We start from the raw sequence: 15,452 nt of genomic DNA on the forward strand, positions 1-15,452 counted from the left end.
GATGGAAGGTGATTATTATATTGTTACAGATGCTGGCCTTCAAAACCAAACCAACAAAATGCTGAAGAAGGAGTAAATGATACCTATTGAAAGAAACAGGAATAAATTAAATCTGAATGTCAGATAATCCTGGTTTTCAGCTGCTGAATTTTTGTAGCTCCAAAATCGAATTTTGTTCTCTGATGCTTTAGTTTTTAATATGCCATTTTTTCTTGGGTTTTTTTTTGCTGTGTCGTTAGCACTCTCTACATATACTGAGATTAGGACTTTAATCTGATAGACACTGTACAGATTCATTCTTGTCTGCTCTTTGATAACATGCTTGCATTTCTGTATCTGCCTATGTTTTTAACTTAAAGTTCATCAGTTTCTGTGTGGTTATCTGATCCCGTATTGGGAGTCTCTTTCATGCTATTGTGTTGTATTTTTTCCCCCGTTAGAAAATGCAATTGTTGGAGAAAATCTCATTGGAGCATTTATAAAAGAGATTAAGAATGGCAGTTTTCTGCTGCATTTGGACTCCAAGCAATTCCTAGGAGATTCTTTCATTGATTTTCCCCGGGACGAAGAGTTTGATCTGTCTCCGAGTGTGCAGCTAGGATGCAGAAGTGGGTTTCGAAGAACTTCATCTCCTGGCAAAGCAGTCCCAAATTCACAAGGATGCGGTATGTCTCAGTTTAGCTTTCCCTTCTTTGATGCTGTTAGGAATCAGTGTAAAGCTAAAGTTAGAAAATCATCGGTGAACTTGTGTTTATGGTTAATATGTGAAAGGCGTGAAGCACCAACACGAATGACGGATCTGAGGAGAGAAGGGGATTAGTGCTTTGCTTACTGTTCAGTCCTTCTGTTGAACCAGTGATTTGGAAAGAGGCATCATGGCACTGACATAGTATACAAGGTTTTGCAAACATTTTGGGGATTTTTTAGATCTCAGAAGGTCTAAAAATTTTTAGGTATCGGAAGGTCTTTCTGTAATGTACATGATCCTTAATAAGTTTTCACAAAGATAATGGAGCCAGAGCTTCAGATGATGATATATTACCCAGAATAGAAACCTAGATGCAGAAATGGCAAAAGTCCTGAGAATGTGAATTCCTGGGCCAAGTCCAACCAGCTCAGATGGAAGCTTTCTTGGTGTTGGCCAACACCCAGACCTGATTGCACTTCTGCCCTCTTTTCATCTTCTTTCCTTCTGTTTAGTCTGCTTCCCTGGAACAGGCTGCCTTTCTGCCAACATCCTGCTTAGGGCTGCCAAACCTACCTTTTCGACGGATGCCCGTGGCTGTGCCTAGTGCTCCCGTGTAACAGGTCAAGCTGCCAAAGAGCCTTTGCCTTAACAGCCCCGCTCCTGTTTCTGTCAGCATCAGCCCCCCTACAGTGCAGCCCTCTCTGCTCTCGTCGGCCCCGTCAGCCTCAGTGCGTCTGTGCCTTCCTTACGTCCGTTTGGGATGTATTCACTGTGTCTAGCTTTTTTTGGGGGAACAGAGGAAGGATGGACCACTTTTAGGGATAAGATCAACAGTAGCAGGCATTGGATAAGTTTTCCAAAATGGAGAATATTTTCAGGTGGGAAAACTTCAACACTATGCAGCTTAAGTTAGAGAGCCTAAGAGCAAATCAAAATACATGCAAACAGCTTAGCTCCCTGCTTGGTGTGATGGTTCTCTTTAAGTTAGGAGAGCTTCCTAATGCCTGGGCAAGAACTTCGAAGTAATCAAGTGATGAACCAGTTCTGAATTGCTGCAGTTTCCAGCTTGAACCTTTAAGGGTAAATTGACTGCGGTTTAAATTCATCTCCATAGTCCGAAACACTTCATATTTTGGTTATTTAAATACACCATGCAGAAAAAAGATGAATTGCTACTGAGAATCTGGAGTCTGTAACGACTTGCAGTTACTTAACAAGATGTACTGTTGTACTGATTAAAGGTATCCTTATTTATTAAGTAGAGTCCATCACTTAGAGGAGAAGAACTTACAAAGAATTGGACCTTTCTGCCAAATATTTTCTGCCAGGGATAAAGGCCTCCAGGGAGCAGTGAATTAGTTTGCTTTGTAAGTTAGTTCATACATATTTGAACCAGCTAGCTGTAGAAAAAGGCACTCAGTAAAACAGACTTATAGTAATGTGGAAAGGAGACAGTTTCTGCTCCAGCTCTAGGCAGAGATTTTGTATTCTAAGATGTCATGGTAGGCACGCTGCTGAACACGGGTTTATGTAGTAGGACTCAGTATTTTATTCTAAATAGGAGATTTAGGAACTCAGTTTCTGGTTCCTCTAAGATAGACATATATTTAGTTTTATTTTGCATTGTGGATATATTCTGGTCATTTATCCTCCTGGGTCTGTTTCTCTACTAATAATAGGGACTAGTAATAAGAAGTTATCACCCGTGATTACAGAAATCAAAGTTGTGCGAGGGTGACAGGGATTCTCTCTTTATTCTCTTCCCTTTACTGTTCCACCTTGTTGCTGAAATACAAATTGTCTTTTCAGATCCTGATCTTATTGATTTGTTTGTTTTTATTTCACTGTAAGTGACATTTCCCCTTGCTTCAGGAAGCATGGACAGCTCTTAGTAGCAGCAGCTTTCTGGTGTTCTTAATAAGCCTAACATTTTTCATTTAGGAACATGCAGCTTGCATGAACCTACCTCTTCATCTCTCGTTTATTTTCCTGACAGTCATCTGTTTCTTTAGGTTTGCATCCATGGTAGCTTTGTTTCATGTTTTTCTGCCTGTAAATGGGTAACGTTTACCATGTGTTAGTTTTCTTCTGTGACATTTTTTCTATGTCTCAGTCTTACACCAAGTTACTTTACCCCACAGATGTTTATGAATATAATTCCTTAAGAGTCTGAGGTAACAGTTTTATTTTAGCTAAATTTTAAAGGAGCAAAAGACACTTTCTTTGCTAAGGTGTGAATCAAAAAGAAGAGAGTTGGAAACTGTCCAGGAGGCAGCTTTATAAACTCAAACCCGCTCCCCCCATTTATTTCAGGAGAAAGCCTGAAGCCAGTTTGTGAGTTATCTTTGTTTTATTATATGTTTTTATGGTGGTTCCCTTTATTATTTAGAATGCTTGGCGATTCTATCAGAGTTGCTTTGAGCAGAGCATAACCCAAATCAAATAAAGTGCTAGATTTACAGCTGAGCTGGCAGCTCAAGACTTCATTTGTAATAATCTGGATCAAGAATCCGATATCCCAAAGTTTTCCATTATCCCTGGAGGGAGGAAAGAGAAGTGCAAGCGTTGGGTAAGGATCAGTTGTGAGAGTCTTTAAGCATGCTTAGCGTAGTGAGAGCTGGTCTTAAGTAAAAGGAGGCTGCTGTGAGGAATGGTACCCCTGCGCAGAGTTGCTTTGTGTTTCCCCAGCGAGTTGTTCTTTAGCCTGTAAACGGCTACGCAGCAGGGTTTTCCCCTGGTACACAGAAGCCCGAGTCTGGTTAGAAGTGAGGCCAGGTTACAAATCCGATGTGCAGGAGCAAGGGATTCAATATGGGTGTTTAAATGTAATGCCCCCCCCCCCCCCCCCCCCCCATTCTAGGGATACAAATTTTGGGCCCACTGCTAACGCTTAGCTCTGAGATTTTGGCTCAAGGCTGTTCTCTAGTTTCCTACATTGTTAAAACGTATGAATGTTAAAGCTTGAAAGAAGCACGGTATGATGGTTTGTCTGACTTCTAGAATCAAACTTAACCTCTGTGTGATTGTGTCAAGTGTAACCTATAGGTGAAATGACATGTGCCTTCAGGAGTTATAGAGTCTAGAAAACATACGTCTGCACAAACATTTTTTGCTGTTCTTTGTGCCCTTTTGTTAATCTAATGAGTGAGGCAAAAGGCAATTTTACTTGCTTAAAATGTGGTTGGAGACACAGATGTTACTTTCACATCATGACTATAACTACAGAAAAAGGAGGATGCTTTGAAAAGATTAATTTGTTCCTTTTTAAACTTTAATTGCTGTATTAGTCTCCCTCATCCTTTGCATTTTGTCTTCAATTTAGGCATGAATTACTCATTTCGTTTTAATTTTTACTGTTTTTCATTTGCAATGAGTATGATCCTTTCTGCATGTGTTGGAAAATGTCTTTAAAATGTATCAGACACTCTTGTGTATTAAATAATATGCATGAGAAAGGAGAATTCTGTCTGATCCAGGATTTTTTGGTTCTGTAATTGATTTTAGATATGTGTTATACCTAGAGAAAATTTCAGCCTCACAGTTGTCTCATCCTAGACTTTCCCATTGGACCATTTAGAGCCCATGAAGGAAGATATGATCATTTTTATAGTAGCTGTCTTTTTAGTCTGTTCTAATTTAGGTGCTCCTGTAAGTTAAATTAATTGACATTCCAGTGTGTTGGCCAGAACAGCGATTCATCATACGGGTTGTAGTGGGGATGGCCAATTTTCCATTACTGTTTCTCTCTCATACAAGCTTAAACTGCTGTCAAGACGTAAGGCAAAAATAGAAATGAAGTTTTGCACATTGTCAAAGTCCCAAAATATTCATTTGATAGTGTTTTGAAGGAAATCTACATCTGGAAAGCAGCTGTGAAATAACAAGTAAAGGTATTGTCCTGCAAATGTGTCTGTGACTCTTCTGCTTTAATGTTCATTCGAATGATCTGGAAGGAAAGACAGTATTTCATGACCTCCCAGAAGACAAAGAATTTTCTTTGTAATATGCAACAGATCAGCTGGAAATATTACTCCTTATTTCTTCTGAAAATGATATACATACAGACTAAGAATATCTTTTGTTTTGTGTTTGGGTTGTCATGTGCACAACTAGTGACTTTTAATCCAGCCATTTCTGTTTAGTTTGGAAGTGTTTACCAAAAATTTCATTACCAGGAATTCTGAATGAAAGTGTTACCATATGGTGGGTTTCTGGATGATGTTTTTGGAGTTTCTACTCCTAGGAGTCTTCCTGTTTCTGTCTGTAGTGTTTGTAGAAGTTACTCTGTTTGTAGCTTGTGTTCCTTTGTTTTCCTTCACAACCTATCCACAAAGTGCATTATCTTATTAGAAATGGATGAGACAAATGGAAATCAGGCCTGGACTTGGCGTTTCCAAAGAGTTTGATATGCACTAATTCAAGAACATTTTTAGGGTGATCTGAGAAAAAAAGACCATGGTCCATATTCCAGTCATTTATGAGATTAATGAACATTTAAGGACCATTCACCTGTATTAGAAATATGGAATTACATTAGAAATATGAAATAATATGTATGTGAAATATGAAATACACTTAGAAATATGTATATTGAGAGCTTGAAGTGTGATGTGAGAGATATATATATATGCACACACACATATACATACATACATACACATATGTGTGTGAATGCCTGAACTGGTTGGATTCCATAAGAGCATTGGTGGTTGTTCTCTTTGCAGTTGTTTGTCCTCCGGGCAGTCATTTCCAGAATGATGAATGCATTCCCTGCCCTTTTGGCTACTATCAGCGTCAGACAGGACGTTCCTCTTGTATCAAGTGTCCTGTGGGCAAAACTACCAACTCCTATGGGGCATTCAGTGCTGATCACTGTAAGTTGAACTGATTTCTTCCCTTACCCTTTGTATTCTGACTTCACATAACTAATGGAATTTTTTTTTTCAGCTGTAAGTATTTTTTTTAAAAAAAAAGATCCTCCCTCTGGGGTTTTTTGGGTGGGTATGATCTCTTCTGCATACATTCAAAGAGGTTTTCCAAAGACAGAAAAAGCTGTCTAGTGTTTTGACCGAAAATGCATGAGGAACAAGTGGGCAGTCTCATCCAGGATGTTGTGGTTCCTTGAGACGTGTTCATTGGCCTCAGGAATGATATCTGGGTGTTCAGTATCAGTGAGAAACATCTTACATAGTTCATTTATTGTCACTTTCATGAACACTAAAGTAGTCTTGTCTTTGTGCAGGTCTTTCCCCTGCAAATACAAATACTTCTCATAAAACCATTATCAATATTTTCAGTAAAGTTGGTGTATTAAGTTTAAATAACTTATTTTTGGATGCAGTTCCGTGAAGAAAATCACTTAAGTGCAAATTCAGTTAGCTCATGAATAAAAATAAAAGTGGGTAGTAAGAATGGGTTTCTTGGGAGTGTTGGTGGATATAGCGACTGCTTTGTTCTGTTTCAACTTATTTATTCCCTTAGGTGGGATATAAAAGAGGGTTATTGTAATGCACCCTGACATCAATTAGCTTTTGCCTGAAGTTGTCATTCTTCATTTCCATATGTGTTCCTGGTGTAGGTATTGGACTCCTGTGCTTAAAAGTTTGCTCCTTAGGTTTTCTTTACAGCGCTTGCAGTTTTCTTTATTGCAAGTGCCTGAAACTAAACCTACTCCCTGCCTGGTTTCCACCTTGCCTGTGTGCTGAGTCTGAGTGCCAGCCCTTTCCAAAGGGCCATGTTGTACACATTTAGCTTTCTGTCTTTCCTTCCTTCCTTCCTTCCTTCCTTCCTTCTTTCCTTCCTTCCTCCCTCCCTCCCTCCCTCCCTCCCTCCCTCCCTCTCTCCCTCCCTCCCTCCCTCCCTTCCTTCCTCCTCCCTTCCTCCCTCCCTCCCTTCCTTCCTTCCTTCCTTCTTTCCTTCCTTCCTTCCTTCTTTCCTTCCTTCCTTCCTTCCTTCCATCCTCCCTCCGTCCCTCCGTCCCTCCGTCCCTGCCTTCCTTCCTTCCTTCCTTCCTCCCTCCCTCCCTCCCTTCCTCCCTTCCTTCCTCCCTCCCTCCCTTCCTCCCTTCCTTCCTTCCTTCTTTCCTTCCTTCCTTCTTTCCTTCCTTCCTTCTTTCCTTCCTTCCTTCCTTCCTTCCTTCCTTCCATCCTCCCTCCCTCCCTCCCTCCTTTCCTCCCTCCCTTCCTTCCTTCCTTCCTTCCTTCCTTCTTTCCTTCCTTCCTCCCTCCCTCCCTCCCTCCCTTCCTCCTCCCTTCCTCCCTCCCTTCCTTCCTTCCTTCCTTCTTTCCTTCCTTCCTTCTTTCCTTCCTTCCATCCTCCCTCCGTCCCTCCATCCCTCCGTCCCTGCCTTCCTTCCTCCCTCCCTTCCTCCCTTCCTCCCTTCCTTCCTCCCTCCCTCCCTTCCTCCCTCCCTCCCTTCCTTCTTTCCTTCCTTCCTTCTTTCCTTCCTTCCTTCTTTCCTTCCTTCCTTCCTTCTTTCCTTCCTTCCTTCCTCCCTCCCTCCCTCCCTCCCTCCCTCCCTCCCTTCCTTCCTTCCTTCCTTCCTTCCTTCCTTCCTTCCTTCCTTCCTTCCTTCCTTCCTTCCTTCCGTCTTTCTCTGCTGTCTCCTTATGAAGTCTGCAGAGTTTGCTGAGTTAACTGCCAGATAAAACAAAGGAAAGTATTGACTCACAAACACAGCACAGGAAAATTGGAGGGCTGAAGTGTTCTCCTCTATGCTGCTTACCTTGTTTGCCTCCTAGAGGTTGTGCCACTGTGGCAAGGATGGCTGAGAGGCATGAGAAGCATTTCCTAAACTACCTTAGCTCCTGGCTTGGTGCATTGAATTGAAACAATGCTGATGTTGCCACATTTTGATATGTCAGACTAAACTCTGGTGGTTTCTTTGCACATAGATAAGCCCCGCTTGCTTCAGTAACATCTCAGAAGGAGGGAATCAAGGTGGTTAACCTGTCAGGCTTAGTCTTTGCTGCTGCCTTTGATGTTGGTCAAATTTCCAGATTTCTTTCTCTGTGGAGCCTAGATACTTGGTTTCTAAAGATTTCTAAATCATTAAAAATGTTACATAGTTGGGGAAAATGCTGCTAATTAAAACCAAAGCTCTTCATTCTTTAAGAATAGAGTGTGAAGACCTTTTCTTTCCCACTGAAAGGGATAATTTAAAAAAAGGGGGGGGGGACAACAAAAACCACATTGATGTGGTGGCTCTTGTGCCGTGGTTCATAACATTTCATGGATCCATTGCAGTAGGCACTGAACAAACCTGTAGGAAAATATAGTTCCTTCTCTGTACTTCCTTGCTTTACAGTACTTAGCATAAATGAGATCTGATCCATGGCAGAGAATCCTAAAATTGTTTGGAATATGAATTGCAGTAACAAAGCAGTGAGAGTACCATGTTTCAGAGTATGAAACACAATGCAAATTATAGATTAATTTTCAGTGAAGTCTCTGCTGTATTTAGAGCACTTTTGTCCTACAGCATTGAAACACTGTCCTACTGCACTGACAGGACCAGAGGCAATGGGCACAAACCCAAACACAGGAGGTTCCCTCTGAACATCAGGAAACACTTTTTTACTGTGAGGGTGACTGAGCACTGGCACTGGTTGCCCAGGGAGGTTGTGGAATCTCCGACCTTGGAGGTGATCAAAAGCCATCTGGACATGGTTCTGGGCAACTGGCTGTAGGTGGTCCTGCTTGAGCAGGGTTTGGACCAGATGGCCTCCAAAGGTCCCTTCCAACCACAACCATGCTGTGAAACCCAGTGAAACCATTATCAAACTACCTTTTTTTGTTTTCTTGTTTACTTGTAACAGGTATCACGTACTGTCAAAGCAATGAGCAGGGTCTGCAGTGTGATGAAGATGGCCAGTATAGACCTTCCCAGCAAGACCCTGACACTAAGAAATCCTTCTGTGTCGATAGCTTTGGAGCAGCACTGGACTGGACTGAAACAGACAATCTCCTTACAGACTACCAGTGCCTAAGTAAGTGTCAGAAGAATATTTTGGATATGTTTTGACCCCACACAAGTGAAACCTCCTTATGAAGAGAGCCATCACTCCACAGCTTATGGGCATTCACTTTCCCATAGTTGTTGCCTCTGCCTTAAGCCATGTTCCTCCTTAATTTTGCATTTCTTGAATACATTGGAGAAGTAATTTCCTGTAAGGGAAGACAGAGAAGCAGGTTTCTTACACTTTCAGATGGCTGACAGCTTTCGATGTATGCCGATCTCCTGCTCTCTGCTTGGAAACCCAAAAGAATAACGAGAGGACTAATTGGAAAGAAGCAGAATGATGATTTGTTTTTGTAAAATTATCACTCCGCAGTGTGTTCATGTGAAATAGACTGTGTTTGGCAATGACCTAACAGTCGCGGCATAACGTCACCCTCTGGGCTTCCGCTGTGCGGTATCTAACTTGGTGAACGTATCCTTTGCAAGCTGGGGGAACTTACGTCTGCTTGAACGCAGTTGTGAAATGCCAGTTCTCAAGGATGAATAATTTGGAAAAAAAAGTAATTCATCAAACAGTCCCCAAACTGCCTGTCATAAGGTCTAATTACGCTTCTCAGCCCCAAAGCTTTTGCCTTGCCCAAAAATAGTTTTCCAGAAGTTTTTATTACTCATCATATGATTGGTATTGAATTTAATGGAATACTCAGTTTAGAAACTGATGTCATGGTGTGCTGTGAATTAGACAATGTCTTATGAGAAGTGTGATCAGCAGAAGGTGTATGAAATGAAAGCCCTCAGTTGTGGGTTACAAGAGGCTGCAAAACTATCTTCAACTGAAATAGGTATTTTTTTCTCTGAGCATACTCAGAGACTGGTCGTAGTTACGAACGCGAGGTGTTAGCCTCTGTTGCTCTCAGTCATGGGGTAATTGGGGTGTTTCTCTGGGCAGAGGACTCACAGCAGCTTAATTCTCCTGTTACTTACCTTGAGCCCCCCTGCATGAGCACTTCTGACTGTCTAGGACGAAGCAGTTGTAGATATCTGTGCATATTTTTGTGCATCATGCTAGAAGATTTCACTGCAAATAAATAGTTCTAAGTGTTGACAATTTAAGGTTTAAAAAAACAACAACAAGGAACACCCAAGAAGTCTGGTTGGTTTTTAAAAATAATTTACAAGCTAATTTAATTTCATTTTCTTTCTTTTATAGCTCATGCTGCATTTCCAGAAAGCGTTATACAAAGTGAAACCGATTATCTCTATTTTTACTTTTTCCCCTGCCCCTCTACTTCCCTTAACCGAATTTAGCATGCAGCAAGACAGCAGGGCCTGAAGACTGATCTTGCTTTGACAGGAGGCTGGCGATCGGGCTGGGTCAATAAATAACCCAACTGTTCTTTGGTTTTTGAGGCTGCAGTGGGAGGAAAAATTTCCTCTTATGAATGCACAGTAATAAGCTGTAACAACCTGTGCTCATTCTTATTGTTCTCTCTCTTGCTGTAGTTTAAGCCACGCTTAACATTTATTGCAATAACAGGGATGGGATCTAGAGCTTTAGACTCTAGTAACATGAGATGAAGGAGAATTTCTGCTACGGACTAAGCCTGTGAAATGGTTGAGTAGTTATATTACTGTGGGGAAGAGGGCAATGTGAACTAACAAGTTCTTGAAAATGTGAGCTGGTAGAATATTTTTCATTGTACTTTTTCTTTTTTTACAAAATAGCTTTATGAATGCAATTTTTTTTACCTTTATATTAAAAAACAAAATTCAGAATGAAAAAAAGGCAGCTTTTCTGTTAGTTTTGCAATCTTTTCAGTTTAATGTTTCATTACACTTTCTATCTCTTCTCTACTTTTCTCCCATATTATTGCAGAGAAAATGGAGGGATGGGATGAAGCCAGAAATAGGAAAAAAAATCAGAAGTAAAGAAAAACATTTAAAAATGTCTTTTTTTATTTTGAATTTTGCATTAGAAATGAGGGCAGCAAACAATTGCAAACAACATAAAAACACTGCTTCTTTTCAGCTTTATGAAAATACGTTAATTCTGTTTTTAACCAGGCATCACTGCAAGTTGCAGATGTAGAAGGAATTCAGTTTAGTGCAGAATTAAGCTAATGCTTGTATTTTGGTGTCCTGTATTTCTAGGAAGGAGAACAATTCCACCTCTGTTTACACCATCGTTCAGCCCTCTCCCTAGCCTAGCCGGAGCGCAAGGATTTTTTTGTGTGTTTGTGTTAAGTGTTTGGCCAGCCCTCATGTTTTTTCTGAGCAGAAATGACAGTTTTATCGAAAGCACCTGCTGACAACAGTGGACATTTGCTTCTGATTTAGTCCTGACTGTTTTGCTGTAGGAGTACAAATGATTGTTTTAAGAACTTATCCCTGACTTTTATTTTGTGGTTTATCCAGACGTTTCGGGGAGAGAGGCCTGGGATCCTCCTGCTGGACCTCTGCGCCCATGTGCGCAGGGCAGAGAAGGGCTGAGCCTCCGGCTCGTCCATGTGCAGACATCTCCCACAGGCTGAGATCAGACCGGGCCTCCTGCTTCTTTGCGCTTTTGCATTCATTTGAGGCAGTTTTGCATTCATTTGGGGCAGTGTCGCGGATGGAGTGAGCGTGCACTTCACTCGTTAGAGAGAAGTAAAAATATAGTTTATTGATACAGAATAGGGAGTTAACAAAGTTCAATGCGACAGTGTTTTAACAAGATTCGATGGCGAGGTGCACTCGATTATTTACTGCATAGAGGACAGGGTCAGACAAAACTGTCAGGGAGACCCTCCTGTTGAGTCATGAGGTTTGGAAAAGGATCCCCTTGCTTTCTAAACTCCTTCTCAGAGAGGAGTCTAGGTGCGGCTAGATCCAGTCCTAGTCCCAGGCTTGGTCAACGGTTTATGTCTAAAGGATTATATATATGCGCAATCAATCCTTTATATCACTTAGCTAAGATTTCAAAGTTTAGCATGCTATTAGTCACTTACCGAGGATCTGTTGCAGCAAGGAATCTCTCAACCTCGAGGAGTAACCTTGAGAGGCGTCCCTGCTCAAGGGGAGATCCTGGTGTGCAGCCCACTGCTGTGCAGGAGAGCTCAAAGGGCTCTGGGGCTGCTCACTATTTATGGGGGATAGGATGATTGACCCATAGTCATATTTGCATGCCGACCACAGGTTTTAGTTTCTTGGGTGGGTGCACAACACAATGGCCCTAGGCACAACACAATAGCCCAACACAGGCTATTGTTGGGCTAATAGCCCAACCCTTAGGTTATTGTGTTGTTATCTGTCTCCTGAATCCACTTTGAGCCGATGGTGACCAGATGCATCCATTTACAATCACCACTGGTGGTTATCACCTAACCAGGGTTGCAGGAGATAAAGGTCGAGGGCGGGGGAAGCACACTGTCACAGGCAGTTAGAGGACAAGTCTGGTCAACACAGGGGTGATGCCAAGTCACCACGTTCTTCCCTTCTCCTTAGTACGCTGTGTTCACTGAAAGATACCAGTGTATCAACCGGTGGACACACCGTACCAAAAAACCTTTGTAGTACAGGTAGTAGTGGTAGTGCCACTGCGTGTCCCTTCACCAAACCTTCTGGAAATTAAATTGGATCGCTCCCCCCATTTAGTGACCTTTGTGTTTTGCATCTCTAGACCCCGTGAGCTTTTCCCAGTTTGTGAACAGTGCTGCTTGTCACAATTCCTTACACTCAGTGCAGTGGGCACAATTCAGAGGCAGCAGATAAAAGGGTTTGGTAAGTAAAGTGACAGTCTGGAGTTAAAGGTTGAATGAAGGAGACAAAAAGGAGCATGCAGGACATACCTTGGATAGATGCCTGAGCCTGGAGTCACTGGAGATCAGTGGTGGTGTGCTCCTATACACAAGTAATAGACCTCCTAGATTTCCTTTTTAGCCAAGTTCTGTTGGAGCTGGCTCTTGTTTCAGTGGCTGTTTTGCAGAAAGTTGGTTTCCCCGTTGACTCACTGGTTGGTTCTGCGCCATGAGTAAGTAATGGGAGATGGCCAGTCTGCTGCTGGAAGAGAAGTCTCACTTGAATATAAACACTCAGCCCACTCCTGGCTAACTGTTTTTAAAAGATCTTGTGAAGCTTTTTTTTTTTTTTCAGAATAGAAATTATATCCTCAGTCCAGCTGCCTCCTGCATTATCTGTGGAGTTATGGTACATCATTTAATGAGCAAACCTTTTTCCCTACAGAATTTGTGAATTTTTATTTCTACCTAAAGTCTCTTTGTCTCTCTGCAGCATGGGAACTGATAATAGTACCTGGTTGGTTTGTTTGGTTTTTTTTTTAGTACTCAGAAAATTTGAGAGAGTTCCTGCTTCCAGACTGATTTATGGGTCACAAGAAGCTCAAATTCTTCAGTCTCAGTCATTTGGGGGAGACTTGCAAAGTCCGGCTCTTCAATGCATTTCAGGTGAGGAAAACTCTCAGAAAATCTGTAGACACAACACTAATCATGATGGAAAATAGTAATTTTTTCATATGATGAACTTATAGTTAAGTTCCTAGGTGAACTATATGTTTTGCAGTTCAGCACCAACTCACTGCAAGATATTTACAACTTTTGGTGACCTTGGTTCAGGGAAGAGACTGGTCTTTCTTTCAGAAAGAAGTCTTCTGACTTTATGTACCAGGTTAGACAAGTCATCTGATTTTAAAGCCAGTTGGTATAGTTTGCAATATGGATGAGAGCTGAGATTCAGACCAGGAAACATTCATCAGACTTTTCAGATGGGCAGACAAAAGAAGGATTAGGTGTTCAAGACATCTGAAAACCAAGCTTTCACCTCTTCCCAAATTACCTGATTGGCACATAAGAGGAATAATCATCCGTGCTTACGTCAGAAGGATATTAGAAGGAGTGCAGAGATATTCCTCTGCCGAGCCTTACAGTGTATATACTATATTACATCTGGCTGCATCATGTTTGCTGGTTTATATTGATTCAATGTAATCTAAAACCAAGGGGAATCGCTGCACTGCTTTCAGGGTGCTTTGAATCAATGCCTTGCCTTGTGTCTCCCAATGCTCAGACTTGTGAAGAGAAGCAGAGGGGTTAAGTTCAAAATAAAAACACCCTGGCAGCAATAACACAGGTGGCCTGTTTGTAGGGTAGACATCACCAAAGTCTGACAAAGTCAGTGGCGTTGTGTCACATACCCTGGTCTAGCTGGAACAGTCATCTCATGCTAAGAGATGAATCCATGAAGCCTTATATGTGTTACTAGAATATTTTTCCTGCACCAGATCATCCCCCATCTGTACCCTGCAAGGTTTCTTGCACCTTCCTCTGAAACTGGAGACCTTCAAAAGCAAGGCACTGACCTGAGAGGACCGTGGGAATGAACTTAGGGAGGAAAAGGTGCCCTTTTGACAAGCGATCTGATTCAGGGCACATAACCTGTATTTTTGTTATAAGTTACATCCACTGTCAAATGGTAGCACTACTACAAAATATTCCTGTTGAGGTACTCACTGAAGAGTAAGGGTTAACCCTTCCCTTTCTGCTTCCCAACAAAGTCAGACAGCTTAGTTTACATTTCTGATGATGCTTTGGTCTAAGTTGGTTGATTTTATACTGAAGACATTTGGAAACATTGAACCGCTTTGCCAGCACATCACATCTGCTTGATAGAGTAACCCCATGGCAAACAGATTGTGACAAATATTGGGGTGGTAGGGAGGAGGGAAACATCAAATTCTTCAGTCGTGCCACCTCTGCAGCAATCACCCGGCCACTGTAAGTGAGCAAGCAGCCACCCCCCTCCAGATTTAGGAGCAGCTGAAGGTCCTTCTGCCCTTGCACACTCACCACTAACTTGCTCCCACAGCTCTGCTCCTAGAAGAGGAGGTGAAATTTTGCCTCAGGCAAAATTATCCAGCCGATGTTAAATGTGGGTGGTTAAACATAACTCAGCTGTTTGTATCATCAGGTGACGAATATCCAAACAACATTTTTTCATTAATTTAAGTTAATTTATAAACCTAACCCTCTACTAAAATAGTTGAATAGTAAAGTTCATCTGGCTAATGAAATTCATGTGTTTGCAATCTGATAGAGGTATGAAAAACTAAGTAAATGGCAGTAAACAGTGGAATTTGTAGCAGAAATTTGCACATGAAATGCTAGGAAACCTAAGGTTTCTTTTCTGTTTTTCAGGCTGTGAGAGGGAAGAAGCATGCGGTTTTGCCACTGTAACTCCTGCTGGTGCTGAAGTTCTGTGTGAATTATACAGTGCTGCTGAAGTCAACTTCAACTGCACCACTTCTGGATTGGTAAAAATGATCATATTTAAAAATATGTCTTTATCATAATACTGTAGGTTCGGGATAAGTAGAAGGCACCACAGAAGAAAGGCAGGCTGTTACCTGACCTCTTGGACATTGCTCTTCGCTATGGCAGTAATAAATTCCTGCAGGTTGGTAAAGAAGCTACACCCAAATGTTCCCAAAACTGACTTCTGGATGCCTCAGTGTTTGGTTGAAACGTTACACAGCACTTCTGTTCTAAAACATGCTGAGCTCCCGCAGTCTGGAAATTAGGTTAACTTGAAAGGGGAGGTCACTGGATAGTCCAAACTAGAAGTATCCAGGTCAGTAATCAGGTCACCTGAAACAGTCATCATTTCTCAGTCCCTTCCTCTGGTCCAGGGTTTGAATCATGTGCTCTTTAGCACTGTAACAGCTTCCTATTCGCTACTTTTAAACACAGCAAAGTGGCACTGAAGAGTAGAGATCTCCGTTTGATAGAATAAAAAATTTCCACACTGGGCCAC

General features: G+C 41.7%; 1 protein-coding gene across 1 annotated transcript in view; it reads left to right on the top strand.

The window, feature by feature from the left end:
* The window catches only part of TG (thyroglobulin), a 168,749-nt gene that overhangs the window by 35,213 nt on the left and 118,084 nt on the right, over window positions 1–15,452 (top strand). The window contains exons 19-23 of the mRNA XM_075495481.1: window positions 441–665; window positions 5,413–5,562; window positions 8,506–8,676; window positions 12,968–13,090; window positions 14,837–14,952. Of these exons, the coding sequence (XP_075351596.1) occupies window positions 441–665; window positions 5,413–5,562; window positions 8,506–8,676; window positions 12,968–13,090; window positions 14,837–14,952 (785 nt within the window). The remainder of the gene's footprint in view (window positions 1–440; window positions 666–5,412; window positions 5,563–8,505; window positions 8,677–12,967; window positions 13,091–14,836; window positions 14,953–15,452) is intronic.

Source organism: Mycteria americana, chromosome 2 (assembly GCF_035582795.1).
Source record: "Mycteria americana isolate JAX WOST 10 ecotype Jacksonville Zoo and Gardens chromosome 2, USCA_MyAme_1.0, whole genome shotgun sequence".
Classification (NCBI taxonomy): domain Eukaryota; kingdom Metazoa; phylum Chordata; class Aves; order Ciconiiformes; family Ciconiidae; genus Mycteria; species Mycteria americana.